Source organism: Monodelphis domestica, chromosome 4 (assembly GCF_027887165.1).
Source record: "Monodelphis domestica isolate mMonDom1 chromosome 4, mMonDom1.pri, whole genome shotgun sequence".
Classification (NCBI taxonomy): Eukaryota; Metazoa; Chordata; class Mammalia; order Didelphimorphia; family Didelphidae; genus Monodelphis; species Monodelphis domestica.
Window position 1 is genome coordinate 172977507 of NC_077230.1, and position 17726 is coordinate 172995232.

At 36.2% G+C, this 17726-nt stretch overlaps 1 protein-coding gene across 1 annotated transcript in view; it reads right to left on the bottom strand.

The window, feature by feature from the left end:
- Window positions 1–17726, bottom strand: part of LOC130453582 (putative sodium-coupled neutral amino acid transporter 11) — a 96813-nt gene that overhangs the window by 20228 nt on the left and 58859 nt on the right. The window contains exons 8-10 of the mRNA XM_056793972.1: window positions 5885–5955; window positions 5208–5369; window positions 1633–1745 (exon numbers count right to left, since the gene is read on the bottom strand). Of these exons, the coding sequence (XP_056649950.1) occupies window positions 1633–1745; window positions 5208–5369; window positions 5885–5955 (346 nt within the window). The remainder of the gene's footprint in view (window positions 1–1632; window positions 1746–5207; window positions 5370–5884; window positions 5956–17726) is intronic.

Sequence of the window (17726 nt, forward strand, 5' to 3'; positions counted from 1 at the left end):
CCTGCCTGAGAGACAGAATGGTATAATGGAGAGATGATTATATCATATGTGCCTCCTAATTATGTGTGACTCTGGGCAAGTTGACAATCTACATAGTTGGGGGGAATTTTCCCACTCAGAATTTCCTTTTCTAATGAGATCATCGATCTGCATCAATCCATTCTAACCCCCTCCAAGATATCTTCTTGCTTTCTGGAATAAACTTACTTGAATTTTCTGGACAAGCTTCAGGATATTCACTTAATATATTAAACATACCCATACTACATTGTATAAATTATCTCTAGGATACAGCTCTTAAGTCTTGGGGTCTTCTCAGTGTGACTTCTGAAAAGCTCACTGTGGATCAGATCAGTCATATTAAACTATGAATGGAAAAAGTTAATTTAATTTTTAATGAATTGCATGAAGGGCCATTAGAAAACCACCTTATTTTACTTCCATATGGCAAAAATCAAAATACTTTCTGCCCTCTCCCTCATCTTAATAGGAGCCTTGTTTAATTTCTCAAATCCCATTGGTAGAGATTTCAGAGTGGTCACTATCAGATATTATCTAGGCTAATACCACTGAAATATACATAATACTTTTTATATGGAGGAAAGAATAGCCTTTTTATGGTTGCATATATAAAGACTTAAGTTTTAAATTTAGGCATTTAAGGAAGAACATGATATTTACAGTTTACATATATATATATATATATATATGTATATATATTTAAATTAAACTAACTGTACTGAGGAGATTCTGTCCCATACTTCTTTTGTGCTCAAATAGAGTTGACCAAGGGAAAAAAATCTCAGTAGCAAAAGTCATGAAAGAAATTTTAAATGGACCAAAATGGTGGATATGGATGTAGTATTTAAAATTTTGTTGGGCTGTACCAAATGCCAGGAAAAATGAAGGAATGTGCTTATATAAATATCTGAAGAGATTTTATTATAAACACAATCCTAATCATGATTTACAAATTCTGCTCATGAAAATTTCTCATAAGTGTCTGAATGGGTAGCAGAATTGGATGGGCAGTGGAATGCAAACTGTTTTGTAAGTCAGAGTATGAAAATTCTAGTTCCAAACCTATCACTTACTAACCTTGGACAAGCTATTAAATCTATAGGTTTTAATGTCTTTATCTATGAAATGAGGGAGCTGGTACTGATGATTTTTAAGGTCCCTTTCAGCTCTAGAATTTCAAGAGTGAAATATTTTCTTTTACTGTTCACAGTTTACAGTTAATAGAAAATATAATGATTGATAGAGACAATTTTGAACTCATATTTACAAACATTATTCTTATATCAGGTAGCTAGGAGACTTCAAGGATACAGTATTAGAGTCTGGAGTAAGGAAGCTCATCTTCCTGAGTTCAAATATGGCCTCAGACACTTAACTGTGTGACCCTGGGCAAGTCCCTTAACCCTGTTTGCTTCAGTTTCTTCATTTGTAAAATGGACTGGAGAAAGAAATGGCAAATTACTCCAATATCTTTACCAACAAAACCCCAAAAATGGGATCATGAAGCATTGGACACAAACTGAATGACTGAACAACAATGTTCTTATAATATATCAGCAGATAAATACATGTGTAAAACTTATAACTGGAAAATGAATTGTAAGCGCTCACCTCTCTGGTCACAAAACATTCAATTGGATAACTCAAAATGACAGTGATCCCAAAAAAAAATCGTCCAAAATTAATTAAGTCATCATTCTTGCAATAATTTTCAAACAAATCTCCTGGGGAATGAAATAAGTTTAAGTATTTAATAACTCAGTAAACAGGAAAAGACTTGTATGAACTGTCAAAAAGTAAAATGAGTAGAATCAGAAGAAGATTTATACTATACCATTAATATTATAACAAATGAACCATTTTTGGAAGACAAGAATTCTGATGCAATGAGTAGAATCAGAAGAAGATTTATACTATACCATTAATATTATAACAAATGAACCATTTTTGGAAGACAAGAATTCTGATGCAATGATCAACATGATTCTAGAGGATGGGTGGTGAAGAATATTGTTCTTCTCAGGACAGAGGAATGTTAAGGATGAGACAAACATTTTTGGATATGGTCAGTGTGAAAATTTGTTTTGTTTAACTATTTATCCTAATACAAATATTTTGTATTTTTTTCCTAGTGGGGTAGGGGAGGTAGGTGTTAGAAAAATGTCTTTTTAATGGAAGAAAAGAAAAATATATAATTTTTAAAGTGAGTAAGATATTATCTAAAAGTTCAAGTTTCAATCTATTTTTTTAAAAGATTCTGGAAAATGACTTGTTCATTTAAGAGGTCTAAGAAAAAACAAAGTATCAAGTTGTTTATTGAAACGTGAGTTAATTGCTCTCTCTCAGAACTGAAATATCACTAATTAGTGATAACTAGGTATTCTCACCATTCATTTTTGGTGGTCTGACTACAAATTGCTTTTGAAAGCTGTTTTGGAGTTATTTCTGGCCACTTGCAATATTTTTCCTTTGACCTCAGAGCTCTGGATTTGGGGAGCTTTGGATTTTGGCTCTGATATTTCTTGAAGTTTTCATTTTGGGGATTCTTTCAGGAGAAGACTGATCAGTTTCCTGAGCAATGCAACGATCCAATATAACTTCAGATGTCCAGTGATAAAGAATGGTATCTACCTCCAAACAGAGAAGTGATAAATTAAACATGAGGTTAAACATGACAGAATGAGAAGCATTTATGGTCAATGTGAAGGCTTATTTTGCTGGTCTATGAGTATTTGTTATAAGGGATGTGTTTTTGTGGGAAGGGAAGAAAATAAATTCTTGTTAATTCAAAAACAGATATTTAATTTAAAAAAGAATTTTTGAGAACTCTGGAACTAGCTTCATGAAAATAGCCTGCTTTTTGTTTCTTATTATTCAATTAGTTATAGAAAGAAAAAATTCAGGTGACAATAAATAAGTTTGCGTTTGAAGTTTTATTCTCAGAAAAAGGATAGTCCCCAAAGGAAGTGGAGAGAAGAACTTCTGGAGACCTGCATTTCCTGAAAACCACATTACAAGGGCTAAGCACGAACTCTGTACCATGGGGAGGAATTTCAAATATTTTCCTTCTTGGCATTTGAGAGTTCTTAATACATTTATTATTATCATAAAAATTGATGCAATCTTCCATAGACAACATTATACATAATAAATATAAAAGGACTAGTTATACTTTTAAAAAACTGTTAGTAACTATATATATGCCTCAAAATAAGTATTTTTGAGAGAGAGCATTATTAATTTAGAGAAGAGGATACAGAGATAAAAGCAGGAAAGGGGAGGGGGAAGACAAAAGAATAGTTATTTAGGGTTTGTACTTTTCAGCATAAAATGTTTTTCCTGCTTTTAAATTATTTGACCAATTTGTTTTAATAAATCCAGTTGGAAGACTAGATTAAAAACACAGACACTATTTAGTTAATCCAAAAGGAAAAGAAGGAAAAACATACTCTGAATTTTTTTCTTTCAAATGCCAAACCTGCTTATGAATATAATGTGTGATTCCTTTAATTCTTATCATAATAGCTTCTTTCAGATATTATAAAACTTTCATGGGGCTGAGGGATTCAACTTATTCCATTTAGCTCCAGAGGAAAGGACCAGGACCCAGGCATACAAGCTACAAAGAGATCTTAAAATTTGAGCGGAATTCCAATATGTTCCCTCTTGGGGTAATGAGTTACTTCTCCTTTGGAAACCTTCAAAGAAAAGCTGGATATTCACCTCTTGGGTGTATGAGAGAGGAGATTCTTTGTTTCAGGCATGGATGGGATGTCATTTGAATTCTTTTCCTGTTTTGAAATCTGGTGCTTCTGGTACGTTAAACATACTTTTAGCAGCATTCATCTGTAGTTCAAGAGTGGCAATGATGGTTTTGTGTCCACATGATACTGTCAATGGCTGAATTACAAATAAACTACTTTGATTTTTTTGTACATGTATTATTATTCTATTTACATGTATTGTATTGTACATGTATTATGATTCTATTTAACATTATTATTATTATGAAAGTAGTGTGGTATAGATAGAGAGCTGACCTCAAAGCCAGCATGACCTGAGTTTGAGTTCTCTCTTCCATTTACTGGTTATATGACAATGGGCAAGTCATTTAACCTCTTAGTTCTCTAGGAAACATTCAAAGATTATTTTCTTCTTGTTCAGTTCTTTCAGTTGTATCTGACTCTGTGACTCTGTTTAGATTTTTCTTGGCAAAATTCTGGAGTGGTTTGCATTTCTTCTCCATCTCACTTTAAAGATGAGGAACCTGAATCAAACAGGGGTTAAGTGACCTGCCCAAGGTCACACTGCTACTATCTGAGGTGATATTTGAATTCAGGTCTTCCTAGCTGCAAGTATAGTGTCCTATAATGTACCATGTAGCTGCCCACTCTAAGATTCTAAGATGCAGCAAAGAGGCTGATTAGCACTGATACAGGATGTTTTTTTTCATCCATGACTTCCCTATACCAATGAATGGTAGACCCTATTTTTATTATTACTAGTGAAAAGATCAAAGTTATTTACATTAGGTTTTCCACATGAGCAATGGTACAGGGATAAGAATGAGTACGGTGTATTTGATGAACAGTAAATAGACCTATATGGTTCTACTGGATGGTTCATGAAGGTAGAGAGAGGGGCTTAAGTTTAGAATGGTAATTTGGGGGTTGATTTTTATCCAATGGGCAATGAGAGCCATGGAAGGTTTCTGAGTAGGGAATTGAAATGAAGGTAACTGGATTTTAGAAAGCTTAATCCCACAAAGTATAGCATGAATTGGTGGTAAGGACAGTCCAAAATCAGAGAAATCAGCTAAGAGGCTAGCTATGAAGCAAGAGCATCCTTAAATAGGGAGATGACAGTGGTCATGGAAAGGAGAATAAGCAACAGGACCTGGTACCTAAATGTGGGAGATTGGAAAAAAGTAAATGAAGAAAAATGGAGAATAAAACCACTGAGAAAAATGTACAAGTGTCAGGGAGAGATAGATTAGTGAAGGGCTAGGAAGAGTTTAGTGTTAAGTTGAGTTTTTAGGCTGCCAGCATGGAGGAGTTAATGCTTCTTTCCCTGAGACATGAGGGAAGGAGAAGATAGACATAGAGGTATGTGGGAAGAGTGGTAAGAAAATACTAAAAATGCTACCAGATAAACAATGAAATACAAACATGAATCTCTCACTATACCTTGTGTAAGGCCAGTAAATGTCAGATATCCAGTGGTAGCAAAAAGGACACTGATCAATGCAGAAATCACGACTGCTATGTGAATGACTCGAGACCATTTAGCCACTGTGGGTTCCTTCAGGGAGCCATAAACTAAGAAGCTGTTATGGTGGCAAATGAATGCTATAATAGAAAATAAGGAGAACATTATTAAAACACACTCCACATTTGATCCAAGTTTTCTTCTTTATTCCAGAAAAGGTTAAGACTTTTGTACCCACTCGGACCAGAACTGTCTGGTAGCCTCATGGCATTTCTGACAGAAACATTCCCTTTCATGGAAAGTTGAAAAATCATCCCCCTACTTGTCAGTCTCCTTGGATAATCTTAGGAATAAATAATAGATCAGTTTAAAAATATCATGCAGTTAATAACAAGTGTCACCGAAAACCTTGGAAGAATATCATGACACCTGTTCAATTTCCAAGCTAAAAAATATAATTGTAATAAAAAATTATTGTGCTTTAGAAAGATTTGTTTATGTGTAAACTGAGACTTTGGTGACAAGTGGGTAGGGTAAATAGCTAATTTTACTTATTCATGTGCTAATAGAAAAGCTAAAAAAGCATCTAAAAATGAACCAAAGTACTTTTACACCAGACATGTTCAAGGCTGAAAGACCAGAGTTAATTGCTTACTAAATGACATAACACCAATTGCTTGAAGTGCGCTGGGCTTTGCAAAAACCAAGGCATCTTCTGTTCTTGTTCTAGGAAGGAAAAGAATTTTAATATTACAACTATTAAACAGTTTTGTATGATTAAAAGTGATAAAAATGAACAAGATCAACAGAGATTGCTTGGGTTGTCTTATGAATTTAAATTTTATATTGATAAGACACCACATCAGAAAAGACTCCTGTACCCTTTATTAACTTCAAAATAAACAAAAATATAAAGGAAAGGTGAGATATAGGAAATCCTGATAATATTCTCCCTCTCCCTCCTCTTCCATCTTCCACTGTAGGCCCATAACACCCACAGAGCCTTTATACTTCTTTGGAAAACAGAGTATTTCATACACTTTATATTATGGGGAAGGGAATAATAATTCTATTGCAATAACTTTGTATTATAATATATGATAATTAATAAAGTATTTAAGTGCCTACTTTTTGTCAGGCACTGTGCTAAATGCTTTGTAACTATTATTTCATTTGATATTATTTACATTGATGGAAGATTAATAAAAAACATGGTCCTTTTCTCTCCTCTAAAATTCTGTTTGTTTATTCCCAAGTTATACTGGCAAATTGGTGCTGTATGGATTCCACAAGGCCTTCCTCATTTTTATAAGTGTGTGTGTGTGTGTGTGTGTGTGTGTATGAAGGTAGATTTAGAACTGGAAATAACCTTGGCTGTTACTAGACTAACTCCCTCATTTTATAGATTAGGAAATCATGGACCTGAAAGACAAAATAATTTTTGCCCAAAGTCATGCTAATAATAAGTATGGCAGAGAGAAAGGAAAAGGTGGAACGTAAAAAAGGGAAAAGAGGGGAAATGGGAAAAACAGAGACAGAGAGATGATTTGAACCCAGATCCTTTGACTTCAAATCCAGTGCTGTTTCAATCATATCATAAAGTGATATAAAAAGTGATAAAGAATATAGACAAACTAGAAATCTCTACCCTTGGGTCTACTGTTAAGGGAACTATATGAATTTTAAATGGTTAAGGCATTATGTTTTCTTGGGAGGAAAGATAGCCCAAAGGAACAAATAATGGCAACTAATTAATAACTTTAATAGATTATTAAATGAAACCATCATTGTCCAAACTCTTTTTAGTTAGAGAGATTAATTGCACTGGAATAAGTCACAGAATGGGTAAATTTGCTGAAGGGGAGAAACTAGCAAAAAGTCTGGATCATGAAGTCATGCTCCAAATAGACAGGCTTGAACAAAGCTGCACAGGAATTAATGTCTTGGTCAGCATAAGGGGATTTGAAAGATTAGACTTGGGCATTTTTAAACTTGGGGTTCACAGAATTTTTGGCTTTTGTTGTTAAATATTTTCGAGAATGTGTCTCGATATGATTTGATTCCTATGTAATCCTAATTTAGTTTGTACACTTAAAAACCTTCAGAAAAAGAGTTCAAAGACTTAACCAGCCTCAATAAGGTGTCTGTGATACCAAAAAATAACAACTCTCTCAGATTAATTTTGAAGACAAATATTCATTCCATTCAACCCACTCAATAAGCCTTAATAAATGCCTCCCATATCACATGCTATGCAATGAGCTGGAGAAACAAAGACAAAATTGACAGTTTCTGGTCTCCAGTGGCTTACCCTTCAGTGATTATAGATTTAAACTCAAGTGGTCCTATGATATCACTGATACAGATTGTAACCTATCCATATCTACCCATCCTGTGCAGCAATTCTTCATGTCCTCCCCAAATTGTATCAGAAAATCAACGTAAATTCTTGGGATCTTCCTAAATTTATCTTAGCATCTTCTAGATGCCCAAAGAGCACCTGGGATGTCTTATCTCTCTCTCACCATGTTATCAATCCATCTTCATTCTTGATCACATATTTCTTGTAGGACATAAATTTGTAGAATCATAAAATGTTAGACCTGGGTGATAACTTAAAGATAATTTTAATATGGGGTTATTAATGTGTATGTATATGTGTATCCAATGAAATCTATGGGCCCCTTCTCAGAATAATGCTTTTGAATGCATAAGAGATAGGATCACAAAGGAAAGAAATTATATTGATTAGTTATTAAAATATTTTTAAAAAACAAGTTTGTGGCCCTCAGATTAAAATCCCCTGAACTAGTTCAGGCCATTTCTTCATAGATGAGGAAGTAGGGGATCAGTTTCACATTTGGTTTTCATAATGGGGCTGGAGCAGAGCTAGAAAACACCTTTTTCAGTCTTAATGGTAGAAGCTATTCTTCTCTCCAACTTAGTGGGCCATTACTTCAGAAAAGTGAGATGGTTCTCACAGATACAAGAGAGCTTTAAAGAGGAAGCCTGGGTCTCTGCCTGCTGTCTGCTACTAATTAACTGGCTCCCACAACTTTTTGAGTGGGAGATGCTGCCACCTGCTGCCTTCATCATTCCTGCTGCACTAAGAATGAACAAACTGGCATACCTGTCAACTTTCCCTACTAATGGAGACAGCAAATACACACACACATACACACACACACACATATAATTTAAAAAACTCTGTCACCATTCCTGAAGATGACTCAGCTCTGCCACAACCAACTGACAACTCTCTACTTCAAAGCTTCACAGGCTTTCCAATACCTTTGATATGACTTTTCTCTCCCTGTCAGTTGCCTGCATTTGAAATCTGTTTTTCCAAGGGAAAGAGTCTGACAATCACCCACTTTTCAAAGCTTTGGCCTCAGAAATTGGGAGGTCACTTTCCATTCTCCTCCTCTCTGACTTTCATATCATCTAAAAATAATAAAACCTTCTTTTCTGATTCTGTCCAATTTGGGCAAAAGCAGGGAAAGAGAAGGAAAAAGTGAAGTGTATATAGTGAAGGTATATAGAATCCATGTGGCCAAGCTCAGGGAAGGAGCAAGAAGTGTTGAGTATGCTGGGTTTTCCCCAATGAAAACAACATATAGGCAAATTTTAGGACCTTACATATTGGACTCTGGGTAACTATCAAGTGCAAGTTGTTTATTCATTGAATGTTCCATGCTTTGAAATTATCCGCTGGAAGATGAGGCTGGTGGAGGAAGCCAATGGCAAGCCACTAAAATTTCCTACATATATTTATTTCCTCATTTGCAGTTTAGACTACATGAACTTCAAGATCGCTTCTAAGTTTCAAATATTATGACCCTTCTTTTTACTCACTGCTCTTTTACAAATGGTAGGTAGTATAGTGAAATAGATAAAGAGCAATCCTTGAACCCAGAAAAAACGAAGTTCTAATCCCACCTTTGACATGTATATCTATGTGAACTTTAAAAAGCCATTTAACATCTCAGGGGCAGTTAAGGCTATGTGTTGTAGAGAATTTAATGCCCTGTATTGGAAAAAGGAGTTCTCACTGAGTAGCTATCTATTCCAATGAAAAGATAGGTATCACCTCTATCTTCTCTTTTACTATAGAGATATGGATACCTGAGGATGTGTGGATTACATAAAATAGTAACAATATTTAGCATTTACATAGCATGTTAAGGTTTGCAAAGTGTTTTATAAATATTATCTCATCTGAACCTCACAACAACCCTATGAGCTATGAGTGGTGATTATTCCCATTTTTGTAAATTAGTAAACTGAGATAGAGGTTAAATGCCTTGCCCAGGATCATGTAACTAGTAAGTATCTGAGGGTTATCTAGTCTTCCTGGTGCCAGATCTAGAGCTCTAATCCCTATATCACCTCACTGTCTAACTGGTAGAAATTACCTTTGAAGAACAGATAAGGACATACTAGACAATAGAATAGATGACATTTTCTTTAGATACTTTTCTCTTGGACTTTTATCCTTTTTTGCTTTGTTCCTATAATGAGGTTCACTTTGGCATCTTCCCAGTAAACATTTATCAAGGGCTTCGTTTGCACTGTTATTTCTAGCATGGCTTTTTAGGTTCCTTCTGACTTTATCATTGGCTTCAAGTGAATCCTTTAAAGTAGATTGAAGTTTGCCAAGTCACAGGAAACTTTCCTTTAGTATCTCAGACACATTCTCCATGAAGCCAACCATCTTCTCTCTTGTTAAGATCAGGTTAACAATGAGATGGCTTGGTAGTATCCATCAGGAGTGTCCAACCACCACTACCTGCCTCTTCTTTCTCTGACCTTTTCTGGATGATCTTTCCTCTATAAACATTTGCACCTATAGTATTATTCCCTAAAGCAAAATAGGTGCTTCCTCTTCAGAGAATCCAATTACCTTACCCCTCACTAGAAAAAAAGCCTTTTATTTATTCTTTAACTCTGAGTGTTTTGTTTAGTGGATCTGTAACATTATAACCTCTTTATGTAGGAAGCAAAAAGCATTGAGGATATTCATGATTGGAAAATGGAGATGAGCTAGTGATGAAGTCAGATGAGAGGCAGTAGATAGACAACCCAAATTATATAGTGGTATCCTAAAAATGTGGGAGTTTTTTGAAGGAAAGAACAGTCTCCCTCATGCATGGAGGACTTATGAAAAATAATGGATAAGAGCTTCATAGGGTAATTCAATATTGTATTAGTGAGTTGGTTTGGGTATAATGGAGAAAAAGTTGATGATAAATGCCCAGAAGGTAGGAGGGTGAGATGGATTCCCTCCTTCACTCTTCTTCAAATATGTTGCTCCACTAATCCTGCCTTTACTCCCCTCTAATAACTGATTTAATAGGTGAACCTCTTCCCTTGGGGAAAGAGAGAAATCAGCACACTCTCTCTCTTCCACTATGACAAAGAAGTCAAGTTAGGATACCTGTTATTCTAACAACTGTGGTTAAGAGAAAAATAATAAAGGTCTCTGAAGGTTAGGAAAGAGGAGAAAGGAAATACCTATCTGTCTAAAATCTCCCTTTCCATCTCTCCAAAATTGAGAGACTCATGCTTGCCAGCCTGGTGAGAGGTTCAGGTTCGTGATTCCTGGTCTTTATCACAGCAGAGCCAATGTCCAGAGCAAGGGTGTCACAGGAGCTATGTGAGATCTTGTTAGGCTATTCTTATTCTTCTCAGGTTTCTGCCACACTTTTTGGTATCCCTCAATATTCCAAGACTTCTCAACATCCCCCTCTGTGGATGGAAACCTTTTCATTTCTCCCAGGTTCTGTCATTAAAAGTATCTGGATTATTCCTCTATCATAATATTGAGGGCAATCTGTAACAGCAAAGGGAATATTAAAACCACCAGCTCATGAGGGTAATATCTACATGATAACAATTGCACCTGGCAATATGGCTTTGTAGCAATCCCAACTAGCATATAATATAACCTATTCTATTGTCTCAGTGTCTAAAGCTAAAATGTCCAATGCCTTAGAACCATGTCTACCTATCAGTCAATTGCTTTCATTCAGTCTTACAGTAATCCTGTTTTGTTGTAACACTCAACTCAACCAATGGACTTGCTATCTATAGGCAACCCATGCATACCATGATCTCCTTGCAGATTTGCATAAGAAATTTATAGGAAATTTTTGGGAGTTCTGTGAAAGCTGCAGATGATACAAGAAGGCCATCAGACAATACAGAAAATGTTTGGAAACACAGAAATGCATAAAACATATGTATGGTATTGTAAAATATCAATATATTTGATTTTTAATACCATAAGTATAAAATTTCTTTTTAAAAGTTAAAATAAATAACATAAAAAATAAATCAATAAAATGAAATAAATAAAATGAAAAGAACAAGAAAGCCAACAAATGACAAACAAAGATAGAAATGCCAATATTGACCTACATATAGCCTATTACCAAATACTTAACCCAAATTGTACAGTGAGATGCTGTAAGAATCACATAAAAGACAAAGAAAAAAATCAGACTTCTCTGATATGAAGGAAGGGGCAAGAAATTGTATTTTCTAGATTGTGGAGGTGGGTGCGAGGGGTATTCTCTCCTATACCACAGATCCTTCAAGAGTTACCACAGCTACCATTTCATAAAGATGGATTTTACAGGGAAAAACCTAACAGATCAACTAGAACATTCATGAACTTCTTAAGGCAGCCTCAAGTTCATCAATGTGGCTGAATGTGACAATGTGTGGGCTCAAGAACACCAACTTTTATGAAACCCTGTACTCTAGCCTACCCATTAGGTAGTTCAGGTTCATGCCTTCCCATGAGTTTGAGGAGGGCGGGTGTCCCTCTCTCTTCTTAGAAGACTCCTGGTTCTGTGGACTTCATTAGGATACTTGTTGAGTCTAGAGATATCCTCCTATTATCCTTCATTCTCACCATGTGATTTTTCAACTATATATCTTCTAATAATATCCATTACTCTGGTTATTCAAAATTCTCTCTTCATTATATGCTGTAAATAGCTCACATTTATTATCTCTGGGCAGCTAGATTGGCACAGTGACTACAGCAATCTGCATTGTGAATGAGAAAATTGGAGAAAACCTACAGCAGAACCGAAGGAGTAAGATTTGCAGAAAGCTGTCAATCAAGAAGCATTCTGGAATGGAATGGTGACCAGGGAAGATGGTTGAAAGGAACAGCCAAGCTGTGGGAAAGTGTTCTCTTGCTCTTGAGACAGAAAGGAGTAAAAACTGAGAAGATCCTTCTCTTACTGATTTCTCCCTATTGGAAAAAGTGACTAAAATCCTCTACCTGTTAGCCATATTCCTCAATTCAAGACTCTATTCTACTATTCTTCAATTTAGGAGTATTTTAGATTAGGGAAACTCTAAACTCTCTCTCCCATCAAACTTCCCTGTCCTTCCATTTTCCCTAAACAAACCCCATTTGTTTAAACTATTCAAGGAGAGAGTTGTCCATTGGATTTATCAGGAAACTCACTCAGAGTTGTCTTCCACTGTCACCAGCTGAAGAAACCAACTGATGGGAGTAGAGGGAGAAGGGAGGGAAAAGGGAGGATGGAGGAAGGTCTGATCTCTCAGTCACCATAACCCTTAAATCAATTACCCAATACAGCATGGAGTCAGGAAGACCTGAATCCAAATTTGACCTCAGACACTTCCTAACTGTATGACCCTGAAAATTCACTAAACCATGTTTAGCTCAGTTTCCTCATCTGATAAAAATGTATTTTTCAAGAAAAGCTCCAAAACAATTATGAAGATTTGAACACTACTGAAAACAATTAAGCAACAACCACCAAAACTTTCCTCTACATTTTACATTGCATGAAATGGGCAAATTACTTAACTGGTTTGTCTTTATAGTAGATTATAGTATTCTATAACTTGCAACCATTACTATATTGTCAGTAGACTACTGTTATTAAAAAGGAGAATATCTGTTTCTTGCAGAAGTCTGGGGTCATTAAAGGAACTATAGATTCCCAAGAGGAATTTATCCAAGAATTTCCTCTAGTTTAATTCTGGGTCCACTCCATTTACAGTATCAAATTCATATACTCACATGTACATGTGCATACTCACATATGCAAACACACATAGGCAAACCCAATACTTGCATATCATAATTTGGGCAACAGACATTCTTCATGTCATATATTTCCTTTAATTTCCTTTTTAAAACAAATAAGAACACAAATTGGAGTCTTAGAATTAAATCATTAACTCTACTCCTCTGTATCTTTCTGTCTCTACAGGCTGCCTTCAATCCTTTCTTATCCTTTTCTCTCCCTCTTTTTCCAAGCTGGACATCATTATGTAAAAAAAAAAATCAACTTTTAAAAAATGTAATAGGAGTTTGAAAACTGACTGGCATCCTAGGAATTATAATTCAGAAGGATTAATAATAACATACAGTTCTAAAATTGATTTGGATCATTTAAATCTTTGAAATGGAAGGGAGATTGAAGTCATAACATGGAGTTTTAAAAAAGACATGCACAGAGGCAGAGTCAAGATGGTTGCTTAGAGGCAGCAAAAACTTCAGAAGTCTGCACAACCCTTCCTCACAGATTAAAAAAAAAACACAATGCTTCAAGGGATCTGAAAATCAACTCTAACAACAGGACAGAACTAGGAAACCCTCCTACTGGACTCAACTTAAAAGGTATGCCCCCCCCCCCCAAGCCTGGATTCTAGAACACTCAGGTTTAAGGGGAAGGAAGAAAGAAGGTCCCAAGATCCCTCCCCCATCTACAGTGCTGAGCCTCTAGCAGTGGTTGGAATCTCTGTGTGGGCAAGGGCGCTAGTCCAGAGGGAGTACCTTGCAGGCACAGCAGTGCCAGGCTTGGGGCATTGAAAATAGGCAGCAGGGAGGCAGTTGGAGGAAAAACTCAGAGAATGCAGCAGAGAAGACAACCTAGTTGCAGCCAAGATACTTCATCTTACCCTCACCCCAACCCCTTTCTCAGGAGGTTTTGGCCTCAAGGCACATCCAGCTTTGCAGATCAATTCTGCCTTGGCACAATCTTGTCAATAGGGCAGATAAGAAGCCTTCAGAGGGCAAAGAAGCTGAAGCTCCAATACCCTTCCCCAGATTGCTCTGAGAATCTTGCTGACTAAGCTCCAAGGGTGGAGGCTGCAACCAATACAGGCTACAACCTTGATGACAGGATGGGAAGCCCAGATCCTTTTCAGCTCCTGCTGCCAGCTGGGGAAGATCTGAAATCAGGGCTCATCAATACCATCAATGCAACCTGGCCAATCAGCAGAGTAGAACAGAAGCCCCTTCAATACAGAATAGCCCAAACTTGCAAATCCAGCACATAATCAAAGGAGCAAGATTACAAACAATTACAGGGGGGAAAGAAGGGAAAAATATGACTAAACAACAGAAAAATTAGAAAGGAAATTACAATCGACAGCTTCTATCCAGGTAATGAACAAAGAACAAACAGAAAGACCAAGGAACACCAAGAAAAAACTCAGAAACTCCAAGGAATTGGTCACAGCCTTTGGAAGAACTCAAAATACAATTCAAAAAACAATTAAGAGAGGCTTATAACAACTGGGAAAAGAACTTAAAAAGCAAGATAAACCATCTGGAAACAGAGGCACTTGAACTAAAATGAGGAAACAGTGTCTTGGAAGCCAAAATTAGCCAGCTTGAAAATGAGGCAAAGAAGATGAAAGATCAGAAGAAGGATCAGAAAGCCAGGGATGATATTCAGACTTTAAAAACTAGAATCCAACAACTAGAATAGAATAGAACCAGAACTAGAACCAATGACTTCACAAGGCAGAAAGAATCTATAAAATCATCAAAAGAAGGAAAACATAAAACCCCTATTTGCAAAATGACAGACCTTGAAATCAGAACCAAGAGAGATGATTTAAAAATTTTTGAACTACTAGAAGATCATGACAAAAGGAAAAGTCTTGACATCATTCTATAGGAAATTATCCAAGAAAACTGCCCCAACATTCTAGAGCAAGAGGGAAAAGTAGAGATTGAAAGATTCCAAAGATCACTGCTGGGAGCCATCAGGTCACAATACCTTCACAGAGTCATGTGTGGTAGCTAAGGAGGCCACAGAGTGGCCCTTGGCAAGATGTGATTGTCCACTCTATGCCCTTTGCATGACCTCTCTCATCAATGTCCCTTACCTATGGAATTGACATGATTATCATTCCCCCTAGTCTCAGAAGGAATAATTCAAGAGCAAAATACCTGTACCTTAATTCCCCAAAACATCACCAAAAGATCAGACCCTCAAACCCAACCCCAAAAGACTATCACGGGTTAACTTCTACTTAGGTATATAATTCCCAGTAAAACCATAGCTACAGGCCAAGCTCAGAACTTTCCCACTCACACAAACTGATTCTCATGAAGCTAGCACACAAATCAATCATAAAGGCCCATACAATACGTACAGGTACACTATAGGTACACTAAGCTTCAATATGCCTCAGTGACTCAATTTCACAAACCAGTAACTCAGAAACTCCCTAGTAAACCCTGAAAGATGACCAGTCTAATATTTAATCTGAATTATGTTCCCAGCACCTCTCAACCTCAATGGTATGATTATTGAATTGTCTTTAAGAACTTCTGATTGATTATTTTTTTTATTAAAAGTAATAAGTAATTTTCCTTGATTGTAAGCTCAAAACTCCCCACTGTGTAATGAGAAAATTAAGCCACCTGTGAAAAAATCATTCATCTTGTGTGAAACCTTTATGCTATCTGTAAGCACAATACAAGAATATAGAATGTTAATCAAGTGATTTGTTAAAAGTTAATGTATCACTTTTCTGATTATCTCTATTTAGACATTTGTCTTTGGTAACATATCTGTGTGCCAAGAAAATGCATATAAAAATAAACATCAAGACTGGGGATGGCGGAGCAGTGATCAGATACAAAGCATTCCCATGGCCATAAAGATATAGCTGTCTACCATTTGTTATTTTCTTGAATGATTGTTCCCCACCTGTTGGGAACCCCTGAAGTTGCGAGTGAGGCTGGACCTTGCCTGTGGCAGATCACCTCCTGTATTTAATTCTGAATTGACAATGCCCAGGAATGTTATAGCCAAATTCAAGAACTTCCAGACCAAGGAAAAATATTACAAGTTTCTGAGAAGAAGTCATTCAGATACCATGGAACCACAGTTAGGATAACTCAGGATCTGGCTGCATTTACACTGAAGGACCGAAAGGCATGGAATATAATATTCCAGAAAGCAAAGAAACTAGGTCTACAATGAAGAATCAACTACCCAGCAAAACTGACTATATTCTTGCAGGGGAAATTATGATCATTTAATAAAAGAGAAGACTTCCAAGCATTCATAAAGAAAAGACTGAACTTAAAACAGAAAATTTGATGCCCAAACACAGAACTCAAGAGAATCACCAAAAAGTAATTAAGAAAGGAGAAAAAACAACAACAGCAAAAAAACACCCTTTTTTAAGGGATCCAATAAGTTAAAATGATTGATATCCCTATACAAAAAGAGGATATTGGTAACTCTTAAAATTGTTATTAGCTAGAAGAATTATACTTAGAGGGAACAGTGAAAAACTATATAGGATGAAAAGCCAAGATATATATATATATATGTATATATATATATGTATGTATGTATGAATGCATAAATATATATATATATATATATATATATATATATAACTAGAGGTGATAAAAGAGGCTAATATTATGAGAAACAGGAAAAGAGACAAAATGGTAAATGCATATGTCATAAAAAAGTGCATGGCACATGGTGCGATTTGGTGAGAACACCAGTACACTGGAAGGGTAAAGAGGTTGGAGACAGGAAATATTTAATTCTTATGCACATTGAAATTGATTCAAAGAGGTAAGGACAATCCAATCCATTGGGGCAGAGAATTGTTTTGTGTCATATAGAGAAGTAGAATGATAAAAAACAGACTGGCAGGGAGGGAAGCAATACAAGGGAGGGAGAAGGTGGGATGTAGTTTAAAAAGACCATAAAGAGGGGGCAGCTGGGTAGCTCAGTGGATTGAGAGCCAGGCCTAGAGATGGGAGGTTCTAGGTTCAAATCTGGCCTCAGACACTTCTCAGCTGTGTGACCCTGGGCAAGTCACTTGACCCCAATTGCCTAGCCCTTACCACTCTTCTGCCTTGGCGCCAATACACAGTATTGACTCCAAGACGGAAGGTAAGGGTTTAAAAAAAAAAGACCATAAAGAAAATAAGAGGGGAATAAGAAGGGAGGGGGTGGAGAAGGGGAAATAAAATAATGGTGGGAATTAGGGGGACTGATTAAAAACAATACACTCATGTAGAAGGAAATAGTGAAAGAAGAAAGGGCAGGACTAGGAGTGGAAATCAAAATGTTAGGAAATACACAGCTGGTAATCACAACTCTGAAATGTGAATGGAATGAATTCACCCACAAAATGCAAGAAAATAGCAGACTGGATTAGAAACCAAAATCCTA